Source organism: Mustela nigripes, chromosome 13, assembly GCF_022355385.1.
Source record: "Mustela nigripes isolate SB6536 chromosome 13, MUSNIG.SB6536, whole genome shotgun sequence".
Classification (NCBI taxonomy): Eukaryota; Metazoa; Chordata; class Mammalia; order Carnivora; family Mustelidae; genus Mustela; species Mustela nigripes.
In genome coordinates this window covers 102,869,997-102,890,899 of record NC_081569.1, presented here as the reverse complement: position 1 = coordinate 102,890,899, position 20,903 = coordinate 102,869,997, and the positions used below count along the sequence as shown (strand labels likewise).

At 36.8% G+C, this 20,903-nt stretch overlaps 1 protein-coding gene across 1 annotated transcript in view; it reads right to left on the bottom strand.

Annotated features, from left to right (window-relative positions):
• TMEM260 (transmembrane protein 260) overlaps positions 1-20,903 on the bottom strand; it is a 68,217-nt gene that overhangs the window by 44,606 nt on the left and 2,708 nt on the right. Inside the window, exons 2-4 of the mRNA XM_059373272.1 lie at positions 18,031-18,062; positions 17,157-17,308; positions 805-982 (exon numbers count right to left, since the gene is read on the bottom strand). Of these exons, the coding sequence (XP_059229255.1) occupies positions 805-982; positions 17,157-17,308; positions 18,031-18,062 (362 nt within the window). The remainder of the gene's footprint in view (positions 1-804; positions 983-17,156; positions 17,309-18,030; positions 18,063-20,903) is intronic.

The window sequence follows — 20,903 nt, the reverse complement described above, 5'->3', positions numbered from 1 at the left end:
TAATAGGATATTGTGTAATTCCTATTAAAGTCTATAACTAAAACTCGGGCATTCTTTCCATTTTACTTTTTCTCCTATTAAATTACATAAATAAAATAGAACACTTTCGATTTAAAAACCAGGTTACGGATGTTTTTGCTCTCTTTGAACATGTGCAATTCTCATAATCAGAAGAAAGTTTACTTTAGACCAAAAATGAACTTTAATAGCAGCATAGATCCATCTATGGGAACCATGGTGTTCTTCCATTTGTATATTCTTTAACAACAAAAGGCCGTCTTTATTAAGACAGTTTGATACCTCCCATTGTACAGACTGTAAGCTCTTAGAAGACAGGGTTCCCTCACATTTTTAATGATCTTGATATTAGTGTTTGCTTTATAATTCACTGGAATCTCTTCCGAACTACTTCATTTATACATTTGATAGTTAAAAAATAAAGTACAAATTTGGTCTTTTTTTGCAATTAGAGAGTATATTATATACCATAATGGTATATAATTTAAGGTGGTCAATCTAAATAAAATTTGGCATCTTACTAACACACACACACACGCACACACACACACACACACGAAACTTCTGAACTCTGGGAGAAGAGGGAAAAAAAAAAAAAAGCCCCATGCTTTATAAAGGCTATCATGGTTCACAGTAAAAGAACTCAGAATATTTTCTCTCTCAATGCGCCCAGATTACCTTGACGGTAATCAGGACAGATAAACAGCACCCAAAGTTAAAAAGAAATACAGCATCTGTCTAAAAATTAAAACAAAAAGTGATTTCACTTTGATCAAAATAGGTTACCTTTGATCTTTCTTTTGCAGTTGCTGCCTCTTCAAAATGTACAGTAAGAGCCATAAGCAGCCCCACAAACAGATTGTTTAAGCTAAAAACCTCGGCTGCAATGGACCACTGCCATGTTAGACGAGAAAACGAAAACACCCCCGCAGCAAGAATTCCTCCAGCATGTGAGCCAGAAAGCCTGCAAATACAGATAACGTGAAATCTTCTTTCCCAACAAAAAGAACCGACTTTCTTTCCCTTTTTATAAACTGTAGCAGGAGAAATTATGACAGTCGCCCAGCACTATCCCAACACATTATATGATTAATACATGACTTTGTATAATAATTTCTTCCAACAGATTTTAATTAGGAAGTCCATATATTAACTTATTAACAAACAAATGAACAAAATTCATTCAGTCTCCTATGGACTGAAGGAGGTTTATTTCTTAGATGGAACCTCTAGGATTCCAGCCAGTTCAGAAAGCCTGAAGAGACAGTAAGTAACTAGAGAGATAACAAACCTGTTACCCACAAATTAGAAGGACAGTCTGGTTAAGATGGAACTACGCTGAATTGTAAGAATTAATGAAATGGCAAAACATCTACTCAGGAATACTCATTCTCACTTCCTGTGGAATGTTTGGGCCTAGGCACTTTCCACACGCCCGCACTCCAGTTTATCTCCCAGCATATGGCAAAGATGTCTTTGTCACAGGATCTGGTGATTTTAAGATCTTGAAAGCTAAGTCCTTAGTTTCTAGTGATTTCTTCTTTACACATAGCTGAAGTTGAAAATGACGTATTTTTTTCAAGATAGGGATGGGACTGTGAACTTCAATAGCACAAAAAGAATCAAAAGCCACACTTGGAAATAAATTTATCAACCCCAATGCCAGTGAGAGCCAGACATTTCAAATCAATCAAATCAATCAAATCAATCAGGAATCTGGATCTCAATTCCAAGATTTGATGTGAAACTAGTAATGGGGTGGATAGAGCATATCAAAGCAAAATAACTTCCTATTTCCCGATATATCTAAAATGATTAAATATCTGTTACCAAATAGATAACAAGTGCTATGATTCAGCAAGTATTACCATGTCTGATAGTTAATGATAATATATGGCCCTAAATCACCACTTTTAAACTAAAACACATTGTTTTGGATAAAAAGCTGTGGAGTCATTCTATGCCTTTTAATCAAGCATCACAGAAAAAAAAAAGTTAAAGTTCCCAATAAATGGTACCTAGCCACTAATCACCAATATTATTATCTCCATCACCCAGTTAGGTTCCTCAAAATTCCCTGATAAGACATGCCTATTCCCAGTGTCACACCTTTGCTCATGGTGTACCCATGAACCGAATGTCTTCTTAGATTCCTTCTACGTATTCAAGCCTTACTCTTTTCTCAAATTTCCTTCTAATTCCCAGGTTTCTAGCTCATCTTGGAACATGTATAGCATGTAGTTACCTTTAATAATTACTTCAACTTTGTTTTTAAAATGTGAACTGGAACTAAGTTTCATTTATATGGGAAGTCTTTCACTCCAAGCACAGAAAGGAAACTTCATGAATGAATGAATTAATCTTAAAGGATGAGTAACATTTTTAAAGGAATTTCTATGTTTCATCTGCCAATACTACTTTGGAAAGTCAGCATAAGATACAAGATGCCTTCTTCTACTTAAAACATAAATTAGCTTCCTTGGAAAAATGGCTGATTCCAGATCTGGGACAGGTCAAGTACAAAATGAATCCAGAATCTCTTGTGCCAGAAAGTAAGGGAGGGTTCAAAAGAGGACATGTCAGGATAATCTGAACAACAATAACTACAGTAATAGATTATAAGCCAAAGAATAAATAATCTATGAATCTAAAGTGATATAAATAAATAAACAGGGGAAAAGAAAATCCACAGAAAGTCAACAACTAATAACTGTAGAAGAAACAATGGAATGTGGCAGCCATTACGGTAATAATGGATACCAATATTAGTGAGTAAAAGTTTTACAGAAATATGTATGTGGTCTAAAGGTATCTCCCTGTAAATAGATTAATTACAGAGGGAAAAATGGTAACTCTACAGGGGCAAACTTGGCAGATACAATCTTAACCACATGATCAAAGTTAAAGACCAGTAATGGGACAAACTTCATATACTTCCTGATCTAGTCCAGTGAAAAGAACAGAGCATCATTTCTATGGTATTCTTGCAAAAATGTATTACCTGAACCTACAAACTCAACTGAAGAACATTCTACAAAATAACTGGCCGATATAGATCAAAGAAAATGTCAAGGTCTTGAAAGACAAAAACAAAAAGCAAAAGACCATGAGTCTATATGAAAGAGGCTAAAGGGAAATGGCAACAGAATAAGAGGCATGATCTCAAATTCTCTTCTGCTAAACAGGGTATTACTGGAACAACTGGCAAAATCTGAATCACTTCCATAGATAACAATGTTGTATCAGTGATAATAGCCTGACTTTGAGAACTACACTGTGGATATGTAAGAAAATGTGTTGTTTTTAAGAAACGTACCATGAAGAGTTTAAGGGTAAAGGATAGCCTCTATGCAGCTTAGTCTTAAATGGTTAAAAACAACACAACACACACATACTGTTTGTGACCAGTGATATGGAGCATCTTTTCAAGTGTTTATTGGCTGTCTATAGGTCTTCCTTGAAGAAGTTTATTCATATCCATTCCCTGCTTAAAAATTAGATTGTCCTCTGTATTGTAGAGTTCTTCTCAACTTCCTTTTCCTATATTTCTCTCCTGCTAAACACAGCCGGAGTCCTTTGCTTGCACCTAAGAGCCCTGGCTAAAACACACTGCCTTCCCTCTTTGTAGTTTCTATTAAGGTTTCGAGGCAACTTGAAACTGTAGAAGTAAATTCTGAAAATAAATGCTGAGGAGGTCACAGCTTTGTGAAAAACAGAAGAGAGTAGTATGTCCAAGACAATAAACTTGCGTGTGCATCCATATATAGGATATGTAGTATAGAAAACATTTTGGAGGGACGCCTGGGTGGCTCAGTGGGTTGAGCCTCTGCCTTCAGCTCAGGTCATGATCCTGGGGTCTTGGGATCGAGCCCCACATAGGGCTCTCTGCTCAACAGGGAGCCTGCCTCTCCCTTTCTCTCTGCCTGCCTCTCTGCCTACTTCTGCCTACTTGTGATTTCTCTGTCAATTAAATAAATATTTTAAAAAAGGAAACATTTCGGAGGCTTCATCATCTTACTATTCGATGTGGAGTTTTCATGGGGCTACTGTATATAAGCTAAGTTTGTATGAACTTCATTGAACTTTAAATGATAAACACAGTTTAAATGATAAACTGTGACTGTCCATTGAAACATATGTATTTTAACATACTGCCTTTAAGTTTGCTTTATGCTAAGATTCAGAATCAATTAACATTCATGGGCCATGGAGGGGACTACAAAAACAAGGAAAATGCAAAACACCTGTTGAGGAAAAACTCCCAAGTTGAAGGATACCTACAAGGATTTGTAGGCAGCAGTAATGGCTCAGTGGAGGCTAATGAGGGGTGGGATCTGTCAGCATGGCTGTGGAAGGTCTGAAGCAGCCAGAGCTGGCTGGGAAAGGCTGGGGAGAGCCAGGGTTAGCAGCTTCACTACACAGGTAGGACAGAAGCACAAGAGGGAAGGGAGTATGAAATAAGCCAGGGGGCGCAGGCTGGATAGGGAAGAAAGCAAAGCAGCAGGGGGGCTGATGAAGACATTAAAAGGAAGAGCAAAGGGTTCTAGGTCTCAGTCAAATGGAAGAGAAGTGCAGAGGCATTGGGGAGAAGAGTGAACTGAAAGCTAAAGTCAGGCCAGGTAGTACAAAGTGGGTTGACCCTTAATATCACTGGAACCATTAAAGGACGGAACTGGCTTCAGTTAAACAAGACTGTTGTTGAGGGCTGCCTGTGATGGAAAATAGTTTAATAAAGCTGTTTTCAAAATCGTAAGATTTCCAGTAAAACTAAGTATTTGTCCCAAAGACAAGCAGTATAGCATACACTAGTAAGTCTGCAGGGTGAGTGCTTGTAGGAAGACAGGTGTGTGGCCCAGGGCCATGACACTGTATACATGCTCTCAGGGAGGGGTGAGGGCCCACGTCAGCAGAGAGCAGAGTCTCATCTGCTAACAAGCAAAGGATGACATCAGCAGGGGTCAGCATGAGGACTTTTCTTTTTTTTTTTTTTATAAGTTTTTATTTATTTGAGATTTATTTATTTTAAGATTTTATTTATTTATTTGAGAGAGACCGAGAGTGCATAAGCAGAGGGGAGGGGCAGAGGGCGAGGGAGAAGCAGACTCCCGGCTGAAAGAGGAGCCCAAAGTGGGGCTCGATCCCAAGACCCTGAGATCACAACCTAAGCCAAAGTCAAGAGACTTTGTTAGATCACCAATTGAGCCACCCAGTTGTCCCAAGCCATGAGGACTTTCTGAAGACTCTTGAGGTCTTCAATTCATTCACTGACTCTGCAGGTAGGCAGTCTCGCTCTACTGCGCAAGGCATATCACATTATCTGAGCTTGCTTCCTTTCACCCTAATAAGACAGAGATAAATGATAAAGACCAGCTGAAGTCAAAGATGACTTCATGAAGACAGTTCAGGATCATGGTGAGGCTCAGAATTAGCTTCCTGCTGTCCACATCTGTCGCCTCTATGCTCTGTAATCACCCTAGCATTCTATTAAAATAGCACCCAGCTGCCATCTAACTGCCCACATATAACAGGCTCTCAGGACCTCGCTGCTGTATTGATCCCAGCCCCGAGCACACTCTACTGAGCTGAACTGGGCTCCACATCCCTCAGGTGTTCCCTCTGGGGTTCTGGATCTTCCATCTTTGTTTTCTCTGAATGGCTCCTCTTCTTCCATCATCTCCTTTAAAGCTGGCGTTCCCAAGCTTTCACTCTCACACAATTCCTCTCACTCTTACATACTCCACCTGGGTGACCTTATCCGCTATCCTGATGTCACCTGCCAACCACAAACTGAGATAACCAAATCTCTGTCTTGCGCTACCTCCCCCTTAAGTCTCAAAGGGACACATCTCCAATGGACTGCTCTACATCTCACCACAAAGCCACTCCAACTCTCAGTGTCCAACAGACCCTTAGTATCAACATGTGCAAAGGTAATTTCTCATCCTCTTCCCCAAATGATTCCTGTTCCAGTACTCTTAGTGATTGTCATATCCACCTAGTTTAGTTACCCAAGAAACCTAAGAGTCATCATCAAAGCTCCTGTCCCCTTCTCCCCATCATACATACCACATCCTGCCAGTTTTACCTCATAAACATTTAAAAAACTCATCCTCCTCTCCATGCATACCATCACTGCCCTACCTCAGCTGTCAGGCTCACCTCAGTTCAACAGCTTTGTATGTGGTCTGCCTCCAGCCCTAGGCCCACAATTGCCACCAGAGTGAAGGACCTAAAACATATTTGATCTTGCATTTTCTGCCTCCAACCCCATTAAGGACTCCTCTTTGATTATAAAACAAAACAAAGGGACACCAGGGTGATCAGTTGGTTAAGCTTCTGACTTTTGGTTTCAGCTCAGGTCACGATCTTGCGGTCGTGAGATCAAGCCCCGCGTAGGGCTCTGTGCTCAGTGCAGAGTCCGCTTCAGATTCTCTTCCCCCTCCTTCCCCTCACACACCCACTCTTTGCCTTTATGTGGCTGATTCCCACCGACTCTTTCCAACTCAGCATAGGCATACCTTTCTAAGAAGTTTTGTTTTGTTTTGTTTGTTGTTGTTTTTGTTTTGTTTTTAAGATTTTACTTATTTATGAAAGAGAGAGGGAGATCACCCGTGCCCATGAGCAGGGAGAAGCAGACTCCCTGCTGAGCAAGGAACCAACGCAGGGCTCGATCCCAGTACTCTAGGATCATGACCTGAGCCAAAAGCAGATGCTCAACTGACTGAGCTACTTGGCCGCCCCACAAGAAGTTTTTCCTAAAGTATTTTCACTAAGACCAGGGTATTTCCCCTTCTCCAGAGTCTATTAAATATATTAAATGGATACTGAATAGACAGGTTTTTCTGTATTTCTAAAACTTTGCAAACCTAAGGAATAGAAATTTTTAACTGTAACCTAACCTAAACATAGTAAGGAAAACAGATTTAGGGAACTTAAAATCCTCTAAATAATGAATGGCGAAGTCAAGAGAATTATTTTTGGACTACTTGATATAGCCATTTCAGCATATTCGTGCATTTTAAAATAAGTCTGTTTCACTTCACATGTTTATGTGTGTGTGTCCCTACAAAAGCCTTTTGATTTTGGGAAAGCTAAATGTTTTTCCACCTATATATTTCAGACCTACTCTATTTTTAGTTTTTAATGCTCTTCAAATAACTAAAGTTTTTAATTATCTCAACCTATATCCAAGCATTTCCAAATAATGCTTTATTATAAAGTTATTTATGGAGATGCCTGGGTGGCTCAATGGGTTAAAGTCTCTGCCTTCGGCTCAGGTCATGATCTCAGGGTCCTAGGATCGAGCCCCGCATCGGGCTCTCTGCTCAGTGGGAAGCCTGCTTCCTCCTCTCTCTCTCTGCCTCTCTGCCTACTTGTGATCTCTGTCAAATAAATAAAATCTTTTAAAAAAAAAGTTATTTATGCTATTATTTAGAATTTATTCTTTATTTTTTAAATTGCAAAAAAAAAATTTGAAAGAAATGATGGTTTCGTATGGATAAATGTTAACAACCAAGTCCTTCATTGGTGCTGTGCTTTACTATTATAAAAGTGGTGGCTTAGTAACAAATGAAATTGAGGGGAAAATTAAAGGGTTCATTTTGATTTTGATATAATACTTTTTTTTTTTTTTTTAAGATTTGAGATTAAGAAATAGAGAGTGTGGGAGAGGGAGTGGAAGGAGTGAGAGTCTCAAGCAGACTCCTGGCTAATTGTGAAGCGCCTGAGGATAGGGCTCAATCTTACCACAGAGGTCAGGATCTGAGCCACAAAGAGTTGGAGGCTTAACCAACTTAGCCACCCAGGCTTCCCTCCACCCCGTACTTTAATTCAAGTGTTTAAATATTCTTTTGACAAGAACACAGAAATAATAATTTATTTAAATTAATTTTCATATTACTTTATTCCTTGTCTATAAAATATTTGAAAGGAAATGAGAAAATACAGGTTTATAGTTATTCATACCTATTGTTTTTCGCATACTGACGTGTAAATAAAGTCCTTTAGGTTCTCTGTTTTTCTGAAATTTCAAACAAAACACCTCAAATTTTTCATCTTATGTCTTACTGAGCCAAATATTAATGAACCACCAATTCAATAAGTCACTGCAAGTCTGAGATAGAAGATATTAAATGTGCAGATGATTTACCTAAGTGATGCTGTAAAAATCACACTGGTGAATATGGCTGAAGGGGAATCTAATTTTTAAACTTGTTAAGCAAATAAGAATTCTGAACAAATCCTGTTATTATCTGTGTATGTGTATCTTCAAAAAAGTATTTTTGTACGAATCCACAGAATACCTAGAGCCTCCAATGAATCCATTGTCCATTCTGATTGCTGGGGCCTTTGTTAGTTTATGAGACTGGCCAAACAGGATCCCTCTCAGGAAAGGGTGTTCTCTGCAGAGTGAATGTTTAGTCAAGTTAGTTGTAACCTCTTTTGGCGAATAACTCTAATGAGAACACATGCTCCACAATTTTTTTTTTTTTCCAGATGAAACTGACCTAATCAAAAACACCACTGTGATTTCAGTTGACAATCAAAGAGTCCTACTTTTCATTTTCATTTTATTCTTTTGAATAAACATGCTTATTATTTTACAAAGCAACTAAGGAGTTAGGGAATTTAATTATCTACATTTAACATGATAAAGTGGCATCTTAAAATGAGCTCCCTAAATTAAAAGATACAGATTTTTCTACCGCATCGATGAAATGACTTCAGCAAAAAAGAAAGAGGAGAGAAAGTCGAATGAGGTTGTAAATAAAAATAAGAAATCTTCTCATCAGAACTCAAGAATAAATTGCAAAATAGTCTCCACTATTTTCCATTTTAACTTAAGGACAACTTATGATGAATTAGATACAATATAAGAAAAAGTATTTCCCATTCTCAATTTGATTCTCATAAAGCCCCATAGAAAGAGATCAAAAAAGACATTTCTTCAACTGAAATACATACGTTTAGAATCTAACCTGATTTCTAGGAGGTAACATCTTACGAGGCTATATGAAGAAATGACTGCATACTTACACCACCATTACTGTGATAATTTTATTTTATTTTATTTAAGATTTTATTTATTTATTTGACAGACAGAGATCACAAGTAGGCAGAGAGGCAGGCAGAGAGAGAGAGGTGGAAGCGGGCTCCCTGCCGAGCAGAGAGCCAGATGCAGGGCTCGATCCCAGGACCCTGGGATCATGACCTGAGCCAAAGGCAAAGGCTTTAATCCACTGAGCCACCCAGGTGCCCCGACTGTGATAACTTTAATAACACAACCACTACATTGTAAAAGAGAGCTACATGTTACTACTAACAATCAAAATCAAGTTTTTACACTGTGAAAGAGTAAATATAAATATAAGGGTTCATCTTAATGGTGTAAAGCAATCGTACAGATGATTGATAACATCAAATAACCTAAAAGCCACTGAAGTTATTTTATATAAATAAACACTCTTATGTGACACATAATATGTTTTCCAGTATTTTTGCGTAAATAAATCTTCCTAATTGCTCTTTGCTTGAGTTAACACTGACGTCATGTAGTTCCCATTCTAGTAAAGCAGTGGTTACTCAATAGGGAGAGATACACCAAGAGTATGACAGACGGTACGGGAAGGGTGGTCAAGTATTTAAAATCTCACCCAGATGACACAAATAACAAAAATTCTCCCCTGAGTTAACGAATATAGGGTGAGGATTAAGATCATCCTAACAAACATGAAGCTCAGAATTCTATGGTTAATACATAACTGCCTTCTTTTTGGTCCACAAAATCCATGAAACCTAGATAAGATTCCTAGGAAAGGTACTGATTGTGCAGGAGTTTTCTCACTGATGGAATACTCTTCATCTGTTGACACAATGGATAAATCAGGAGGTTACAATTTACACCATTGACACAGGTTTGCTATTGATGATAAGGTATATTTTTCTTTCTCCTACGTGGTATTTGATTTTCATGTATAGTCACATGTTTGTCTAACCCTCAATCAAAAGGCAAATAACAGAAACCTGAAATTCTTTCAGAACACACATTTGATGTGCCTCATAAGATTCATGGATGTGTTTGTCTTCAGTGTTCCTTGCATGCGAAGGACCCAACATGGAGGGTACACCACCCTCCTACACCGCAAACTCCCGCTGGAAGGCTGTAGAATCGAGTAGGCAGGCCACAATGCAGCCTCCAAGACTGATCATTAAATAAATGACTATTAGTGTCAACTCACTAAAAAAAAAAAAAGGTAATGGATTAGAGGGGAGAAGTAAGGTAAAGCAGGACACAATATACAGCAAATCTACCACCCCCATCCTCCTGAGTGCTTATCTTTCTGGTCTTGTTTATGAAAATATATAAATGTTACCTTCTGGCTCAATCACATAATCAACACCCATATATTCATCTCTTCTGTGTACTTGGAAAAAGGTCAAACTGGGAAGCTAGCGACTGCTGAGCCTCTCTTTCCATGCTAGTTCACTCAACCTAGTGGCAGCAAAAACATAATGAGCATCTAATATGTTCCAGGCACTCTGTGAGCAAATTATAGCCAGTGGCCATGTAATACACAGTAGAACCTAAACTTTCCTGTTCATTTTAAAGCTTGGAACTAATTAACATAAGTCAATCATTTAGGGCATGGTATATTAAAATAACATCGTAGAAGCCGCCACCACTGCACCTAAAAAGATATAAAACACTTACTTCTACCTTTAATAAACTTGCAAATAATCCCTTTTCCTACGTTTTATGAAAATTTACTTTCACTCCAGATAAAATCCTCCCAAGGTTTGTTCTATTTCATGAGATTCAATTCAGGTTCTGGCCTGAATTTTCAGCTACATAAATACCAACTACCAGTACACTAAAGTACAAAGTGTTATTCCTGATTTTAAACCACTAAATAAAATTGGAGAAAAAAATGTAGAGTTACACACACACACACACACACAAAACCACCCACAAAAAAAACCCCACAACTGACGGGGAGGGAGTAAGATTATGAATAGCATCTGAATATAAAATATAATCACACAATTCCCATTAAAATCCAGATTTATTCACTAACCAATAAATCATAAAGGTTTAGAACAATACCTTATATTATCTCATCAACTTCTACCTGATTATCCAAAAGAAAAAAACGCTGGGCTTTTTTCACCATCATACACTTTACTTTTTTACTAAGTTCTCATGGTATGCCAAATAACTCGTACAAGGAGAGGGAATTCTTCTGAAAGCACAGGCTGGTTTAAAATAACTACCAAATTACAAACTTTCATATCTTGTTCGAAATGTTTAAAAACACAGAAGACCTCAAATAGCCTTGTTCCTCAAGCTTGATAGTGTTACTCTGTGTTCAGCGGCTAACCTGAATGGTTAAAAAGTATATCCCAGCATATTCTTCACAGAGGCCCCGGCCCTGGCTTGTCATCACACTAAGTCCCTTTTCACTCAAAACTTAAAAGGTGCTGCATACTTTTTTAAAACACTAAAATGCTAAATGTAGGTGCGATAAACTTAAAAGATCCAAATAAATAAAATCAGCAGAATGAGGGTATGAACAGTTTCCATCAGCAACACTAACCAACTCGATAAACAGCAGAGACTTAATATTAAGTAGTCTTATCAAGCAAAGTTATGAAGCAGGTCCTGGTGCATCAGTTCCTTAAGACCGCTGTTTTTATGGCTCTGCAAGGCAGCCCATCTAGGTGAGTTACGATCTAGAATTTTATTTGTAATTTGAAGAAATATTATAGCCGTAATGACTGATGCCTAGTTCCGGTGGCAAAATCTCGGCAGGAAACAGATTTAGCCATTTGAATGTTTTATAAGTTTTTGTAATTGAGGAAACTTTTCATAATCTGACATTTGTTAAAACCACTTATTAGAAATTATGCAGCACAGTAGCTGTGGAAATATGAGCTAGCTTCACAATTATAAAGTCAGCCTATGTAGCCCTTTCCTATTGTATACAGTGGCATAAACCCCACAGCGGCCTATCAGCTAACTGGCAGGCAGGGGGCTGCTCTATTCAAAGTGAGAGATACAAGCTGCAGGGCAAAAACCTGGCAGCTCCCATCTGACCCCACAATCCCCTACTGGTGACAGCTCCAAGCTCCATGGCAAATTAGGCCTTCTCATATTACAATTGGAGAAGACAGATTCCATTAGCAGTATCTGAAATTGAGTGGAGAGCTGCACTGTTATCAGACTTGACTCATAAGCACTGCTATTAATCAGAGCTATGATAGCATTTATATATTTCAAGCTATCTGCTGCCGCTGTGATATTCTGCTACAAAGGGTTGATGGGACTTAGGAAAGTGAACAATAGAGCTTTCTGGGAAAAGCAGAGTAAATCAAGAAAGTCTATGACTTCCGCACATTCTGAAGGGATTGTGGTTTACATAAATTTTCTCCCAATTGGAGATTGAGCTCTTCCTCATCTTACACATGGGATTTAGTTGTCACTCAATGGTAACAGCTGTGAAAAGGTGAAGCGGCCCACCGCTCAGAATATTGCCTTCGCTTTTAAAGCAATTAACCCATGAACAGGAGGATACCTGGTGATATCAAAGGGATTAGGCCAGGCAGTGCATTATTAACATTTCCTTGAACTAATTCTAACTCTGACTAGCTGTCAGAAAAGACTCTACAGTCTTAAAAAAGAGTTTTTGCCCTGCTTTTCTCCCCCCTTCAGAATGAAGTGCTGCTATTTGAGCCTAATATGTCCCTCTACTTAGAAGAAAATGCAAATGAACCAAGCTCTTAATATGCTTAACCAGTCTGAGTCAATGCAATTTTAAGACAAGTTTGAGAGAAATATGTGATCAATTAACCAGGGATCAAGACAGATATTCTCCTGAATGAAAATTAATGCTCCAGTACTTTCCATTCTTCTTCAACTACAAAAACTTGGTGACTATTTGTTACTTATTCATAGTTACCTCTGAAATTAGGAAGAGCTTGACATTATTCTCTATGGCAATAATCTAAAATACTCTTTGAGCTGGAAAATCCAAATGTCCCTTAAGCAGGAGATTCTACATTCTCTAAGGTATGGCATTTTAATTTCCTATTCTTTATTGAATGGAATCTTAGCTGGAGCTCTAAGAATCGCAGACACAGCGCTCTGAATCAAATATTCCTCTTCCAAAAGTTTAATCGAATTAATTTTTAGCAGCAGCGTAATGTTTAAAATTACGTAACTTATAAAAAATAATGTAAACCCCATACTTACCCCATAAGTAAAATACTGGCACAAAATGATCTGCCAGAAGATATTTAAATATCCCTGAAATTGGTTGTCAGTTCTTTGTTGTGAGCAGGCATAGTTTTCAATATACCTTCAATTATCAGTAACATTCATATATTCTAGGTAACCTGGTGGACATTAAGAGATCTGATTTCTTCCTATACAATGTTAACGGTGTTAGAAAGTTTTTTAATGCAAGTTTCTTAGAACAGTACCTTCTAGAAAAAAATACCTGAAAAACTGTTTATTCAATGGTTAGTAACTTTGTCTTAATTTAAGTAAACCTGTATTTTGGTTATAAAAACTAAAATAGTTCTACTTTCGATTCGCAACAAACATTGTTAATTAATTCTTCCATACTTCCATTTGGCCCATAATAGTTTGGACTCTTAAGCCTACTGAGAATAGATTTCCTGCCCTCGACCTACCAAAATAAATGATACAAGATATGCCCTCATCTGAGATCATAAGCAATTTAAATCCTCCCTGAGGTAAAGAATTTTTATAAAATGCTATCAACATACTCCATTCTCTTTTAGTGATACCAGAGCATAAGAAATGGAAGCATGTTGATGTTTCGAGACAGTAATTTCAGTGCTCCTCCCTTATTAAGTATATAGGACTTAGTCTGAGTTTGCTTAGAAAAAGTTTGAAATTCAAGTACTAAGCAACACTAAATCACATTCATATCAGTGACTTATCTGACCTGTAACTTTTAAAATTTCGTATTATTAAGATTTGTGAATTTCAAAATGACACTTAAAGTATCATACCATCAAACTTAAAAAATCATTTACTTCAATGGCCTTAAAAGAGAAAAATCTCAGTTCCTACAAATCCCTGTGTTAGGTAGTCTTAAAAACACAGACATACACGTTAATAAAATGAATACTATTTCATATAAATGAAATGTATTAAACTCCCTTCACATTGTGAATGCTGAAAAATACCCCTGAAGGAGACAATATATAAATAAACGCCATAATCTGACTATTTTTAATTCAATAAAGTATAGCGACGCATACAGCTTTCAAAGTGCTGTTTTACTCCTATGCCTTCCTACATTAGGGCGAAGCAAATATACATGAGTTCTTGTCAACCATTAGGAAAGACTGACAAAAAATGCAGTGTTAATGACATCTTATGGCTCTTAAAAGCAAGAGAAAGATGCAAGGAAGGCAAAAATTACATAGTAATTGGAAGCAACGAATAAATTGTTCTTTCAATCTAAGTCATGTTTACTGAAAAAAAATGGAGCTTTTTACATCAACACATTTAAACAGAAATTTGCTTTTAAAATACAATCTTTGTTTAAAGGGTACAGAAGGTCTTTATGTCCACCCCAAGAGCTAAATATAGTGAATGCCATGGGAACAATTACCTGAAAAAAACCTAAACCTGTTAAAAGAATTAATTTACTGCGCACCAGTCAGCGCTAATCCTACGTGTACAGTAATGTTCTCTGAAGTGATGGGGGAGAAAAAGAATCAAACTGTTTCCTGGATCAAAACCCTCCAATATTCCACAACAAAATGGAATGATGATTTGGCCTGTCAATGAATAAAGTAGTAAATTGTCTCCTCAACAAATTCTAATAAAGGAGGCAACCTGTAAAGGAATACATTTACTATACGCTGGACTGGAAAAAAGCTGTCACTGTAATGGCTGCACAGGTACTGTGTCCTGCTGTTGGGTTTATACTCACAGAAGAAAGGTTTTAAAGGTTAAGTTCAGGTCATACAACAAATGAAATTGTAACAAGCCAGCTGACATTGTATAATGTCTTCTTCCACTCAATCAATAGGCTACTGTTAGTCCTATTACCATAGAGATGGCTTGCTCTTTCCTGAAGGGTGTCTATTGTTTGACAAAACAGATTTGCCACTTGAACTGGGTTGTTCCCAGAGGACGTGTACCTTGTCAATTATTTGTACTCAAAATAATGAAGTATTTTCATATTAAAATGTATGTAAGAGATAATATTGTGAGATCCCTTTTCTGAAAGAAAGCAACTTTCCCAAGCACAATATTACTCAAACATTCTTAAATCACTAATATATTCAGTTTAGTCATATTAAGGGTTTTTGATTTAAAGCGTATGCCAGCAAACATACAAATTTACCATTAAGACTTTATTTAAAAAACGGGGGTCGCAGGTTAAATGTGCTAATCTAAAACCCATTACAATCATGGAGGATAATAAAAGCTATTTTAAAATATAGACAACTCAAAGGAAAATTATTGTCCAAAGCTATTTGGATTCTGTAAAATCATGATTTTTATGTATGATTTTTACAGTGGTTTTCATGTAGAATGGTATCACCAATTAATATATTGAAAAGCATGGAAAAGTTTTCTCAGAAAACAAATTATTTGCATAAGAGCTTTTGATAGCCCTATAGCATTTAAATATGTTATAGAAATGAGCTTCTAAAACACAGATAAAAAAATAACAAATAAAAAATAAATTACAGATGAACTACCAAAATAAATACAAGTATTAATTTTCTTTAAATGCCTTTGTCGTAAATGTCTTGTGAAGATTATCAATTCACACATTCAGTACAAGACAAGCAGTTCTACATTTCAACCTATATATTCAAAATTTTTAAAGATCAGTTTTTCTCTCCATAGAAATAACGGATTATTAATTACAGGATTCAGGAGAAACAATTCTAAAGATTATTCTAATTACTTAGAAAAAGAAAGTATTCATAATACTATCAATCCAAGCAGAGATATTATTTTCATCATTTCATACTGAAAGATTGGCTATCACTGAAAACCTGTAAGACTGAAATAAAGATGAATTAAATAATATAGATACAAATGTAGTAAATGATCAACAGTTACAATATTTGAATCTGAAAGCTTTGCACAATTAAATTTAAAAGTAAGCTTTAGGGTTAAAATTATGCTAACTTTTACCCTTTTATAAATAATTAAAAAGGAAATTTAGAAAGAATTTAGTCAAAGGGCAATTTTACGACTAATGCAAATAAAACATTAGTCTCCAAAAATGGCATTTGAAATTGTCTATTCAAATTATATTATATTTGCATACAAAAATTGTTTTTATAATAAAAACTGCAGTAGTTTTTGAAAAAGTGTTTTAATTTGGTTCTCCCTTTGCAGAAAGCATAACTTGTATTTTTTACTGTACTCTCCTTAGGCATAGGTTAGACTGGTTAAGAATGAAGGAGACAGGAGCAGCAAAGACAAAGAAGTTTACCAACGTCCCAAGCTAATGACCCATTTTTGTAAAAGCAAGGTAGCCTTCCAAACTAAGAAAATCTTCCATCAATGAAATAAGTGGGGTCTAATTTGCATACCTTCCCTACAGCTATAAGGGAACAAAGTGAAACCTTACCAAAACCATATCCCAAACTGATTTCCTTAGTTAACAGCCTCATTTCTAAGAGTATACAAGATGCATATATTTAGAATACAATATAATTAGGCATTAACTCTGGACCAGGTAAGCAGCTGCCCATCAGCAACACTCTGAGTAATTAAATGATATTTACCATTTCCCAAAACAGGAACTTCATACTGTTGAATTAAACTGGCCCATCTGCATCTTCATAAAATGACAAACCTTTTTAGTTTTGCCTAACTCTAGAACTGTGATAACAAACTGGTGACACCTTGACTCCATTGCAGGAAGCACATCCAACTATGTAATCATCGGAGGGGTCAAGTACGTATGAAATTACTGGAAATTAAGAAAGTGAATTCACAGCAGTGATTAGGAAAAAACCATTCAAGCAAAAGAGTCTTGTTTTGGGGGTTTCATTTAATGTATGTACCTAGGCCATCAAAACGCTCTGTCTCCAATTAGCCAAGATTAATATTAACTCATCAACTACTTTACCTGAAAACGGTGAAAAAAAGTAATGACGCGGCTACTGCTCCAAAGAAGCCACACAGGAGATTGACACGGTAGGCAACTGAACCAAAAGGAAAGAGTATGATTGCCAGTTTAGCCACCAGCGTGAACAAAGGATAGCCAGGAGGATGGGCAACCTATGGAAAAATCAGCAAGTTAGAAGGTTTTCACCTCCACAAGAGTCACACTGGCTTTAATTGCAAAGTAGCCCTTTGCTTGGGCAAGTATAAAGACTAAGAGGCAAGAACAACATGTTTGAATAGTGGTTTTCTATTGTAATCCTTTTGTGCCAATACAAATAAATATTTTCTTTAGCGGATTTGGCAGCGTCTACCACATGGTGTGTCACCTAGAGAAAGGGTGACATATTTCATTGTCAGTTCTTAAGCAGTTTGTTCTCTGGGTTCACAGTACATTAGGGTCATTTAAAAGGCTATTGAAAAAAAGCAGGTTCTGAAATTTCGTATTGGTTAGAAAGTTGAAAGACCACACCGCTATCGGATTACCACCATGCTGACAGTCCTAAGGTCTTGCCTAAAGGGATCATGAACCATAATAAAGTTTATTAAATAATAAACTTATTAAAACTGTTAACCCGATTTATTTTATTCTCCATAGCTTATACAAAACTTGGGGTGATAATAAGCTAGCTACTGTATATATAGTAAAGGCTTTGCTTTATAATTTAGTTTAATTGGATTTAAAACTTAAAGTAAATTGTCACGTACTGTACTTATAAGTTACTAAAAACTGGGGTTTGAAAATAAATTAATCTACTTTACTCCATGCTTAATTAAACTTTCTTAATTCCTAAAACTGTTAATGAGAGCATTGATTAAACAATAAAACTAATACTTACTCCAAGCTCATGTGCGGCTGTGATCAGTTCCCCTGTGAAAAAATAATGTAAAACCAATAATTACTATTAGAAAATGACACTCCTCCAAAGTTTTCAAAATCCAAATGCTTGCACTGGGGTTTTGCATTAATTTGACTGGATAAAACTGTAAATCTGTAGAGATTTAACAGCATGAAATAGTCTAAGGATATTTTCTCCCTTAGGTCTTACTGAACAAATGATCTTTGATAGTCTTTTAATAACTGGTCAGTGGAAACATATGTGAATTCTGGTTTTTAAAAAGTGCTTATTTTCCTTCCTAAAAGTGGTGCACACTTGCAAAAACATAGAAACTTCTCATAGAATGTTAGTGTTATATGCCGTAATGATCCTCAAGAATTTAGTATAAAAATGTCTAGAAAGATGCAACTTTATGATAATGTAAAATGTGCAGACCTCTGAGGCGTGGACACTCCCTAACATGTACCATTCAGCCCTAAACAGGCATTTGAACATCTTCTCTACATTAATTATCTCTGATATCTTTAAATAATTGCCAAGCACTTATTAGTTCCAAGTTATTTTGGTAAGCTCTGACTACCATACATTTTTGCAAACCACTAAATCACATTATTTACATAGTCCTTGTAATTCCTCACCATCCGTGATTATTTCTAAAATTACAATGCAGTAATTCAATGTCTATTTGTTAATATTTTAAGTATCCAGAGCACAAGGGCTATTTATGACTCATTCCTGTACACTGCAGTACAGGACAATGTAAGAAATCAGTGTTGATGGGCTCATGAGAGTTACTAGCATTTATTAGTTAATTAGTTAATTAGTCCATTTTCTGCCCTTCGATGGGTTATCAGTGCTCTTTTTTAATTTCTAGGTCCCAGCCACAATGTAGATCTTTACCCTCTGGCCTGGAGGACAGCAAGAGCTTTGGCCAGTTTTCTATTTCATCTTCCTACGAAATCACCTGTTGCCACGCCATCTCCCCGAAACAGGTTGGACTGTACCACTAATCCAAAATTTCTCAATGGCTGCTCTCTGCTTCCTAAATGGAGTTCACATTCCTCAGCATAACATGCTAGCCCTCTAAAGGCTCCAGGGTCCCTTTTTAAGGCATAGATCAGTGAAACCTATGTTTGCTTCAGTCAAATCTGATTACTCTGGAATGGTTCTTTTGCACCTCTTATTACTCATTTTCTCACCCAGTATTCTCTCCTAAATCCTTCAAAGCCTAGATCAATTGCCACCTTCTCAGTGACACCTTTCCTTATACATACCCCTCCCCAGCCTCCCCCACTAGAATTAATCACTTCTTCCTCCTCCATAGAACCTGCTCTAACTTCTCTATTTAGCACTCATTTAGACTGCTTTATATTCTAGTTAGTTGTTTTCATTTCTGTCTTTTCTAAGTTGAAAATATTATCCTATCCATTTCAGGGGCCTGTCGAAGACACCACCACCTTTCTCTAATCTGGTCCCACAAAGAAACTAATTCAAGTCCTGCATACAGAGGTTGACAGTTAAGACAAATCATATTGTCATCTTTGCAGACACCCCTATCTTAGGGTGAATGACTGCTTATGTCATGGAAGCCCCATAAGGGCACCCAAAGACAGATACTACTTATCTAAGTCAGTTAGATAACTCAAGGATACCCTCAAGTTTTCTGGACATATTCAAGAGCATTTTGGAAACCAAAAGCACTTTTGGTATCTTAACAGACTTCTTTAAAGAAATAGTTTACGGTCTAAAAATATTTAAACTAACTTCCCTTTGGAACTACTGTCAAAGACATTTTATCCAGGATGGATTAGCTTGTCTTCAGTCCCAAACTGCTTTAATCAGCTTTTTGGTATTTCTGTTGGTATGAGGAAACACAGTTAAGTTCAAATTTTCAAAGTCAACATTTATTCTCCTCCATGTAAAATGTATTTAGAATTGCACTTTACATTAAGAAAAATACCCTACTTTCTCTAACTTCTTACCATTAAAAAATCGTAATGCTGTTACCCTTTACCGAAGTTCTGTAGGTGTAAAAATCAGGAATGTGACAAACTTCCATCACCCCCTCTTATCAAATGTTAAACTAAAACCTAAATAGGAAAGATAGCTACAGTTCAACGTCTATAAATATATCCCTGAAAAAAGCTAAAGGGGAAACATTATTCTTAAAATTGAGTCTGATAACGAAAAAAGAGAATGTCACTAGGAGGGGGAAAAGAGCCTCCTGGATATGGTTGCTCCCACCCCTTAACCTACAGCTTCCTCAAAGTTAAGTCCTTATTACAGCCTGCACCAGAATTACCTGGATTCTTTTTAAAAATGAAGATTCCTTGACCAAACCTACCTATATTAAGACCCTCTGGCACTGAGGGTCAAGTTTGCCAGGCAATTCTGAGGTACATTCAAGTTTGAGAATTACAGTTTTTCTGTCTGAGATGCAAGTAGGTGGCAAGCTCAGAATTGTTAGTGGATGCTTAAACTTTACAAAAACCAGCTCCCTCTGTGTTATACTTTTTCTAATATTAATTACATAACTATATTCTCATCTATCAAGTCTGTTAGACAGTATCCTTAAAATATATAAACACATAAATAGGCTACTTTATTTTTCCCAAGTATAACAAATGATGTGGAGGCGAGATTCCTATACTCTCCTCCAAAGGATCATGAGTGTTCCCACCCGTAAACTGTGCATCAAACAATGTAAAAAATAATTTTGGCAAGGCTACCCAATGTGATAGATTTATGGAGCATAATTTAAGACTCATCAAGAAGAAAAATACAGGGCGCCTGGGTGGCTCAGTGGGTTAAGCTGCTGCCTTCGGCTCAGGTCATGATCTCAGGGTCCTGGGATCGAGTCCCACATCGGGCTC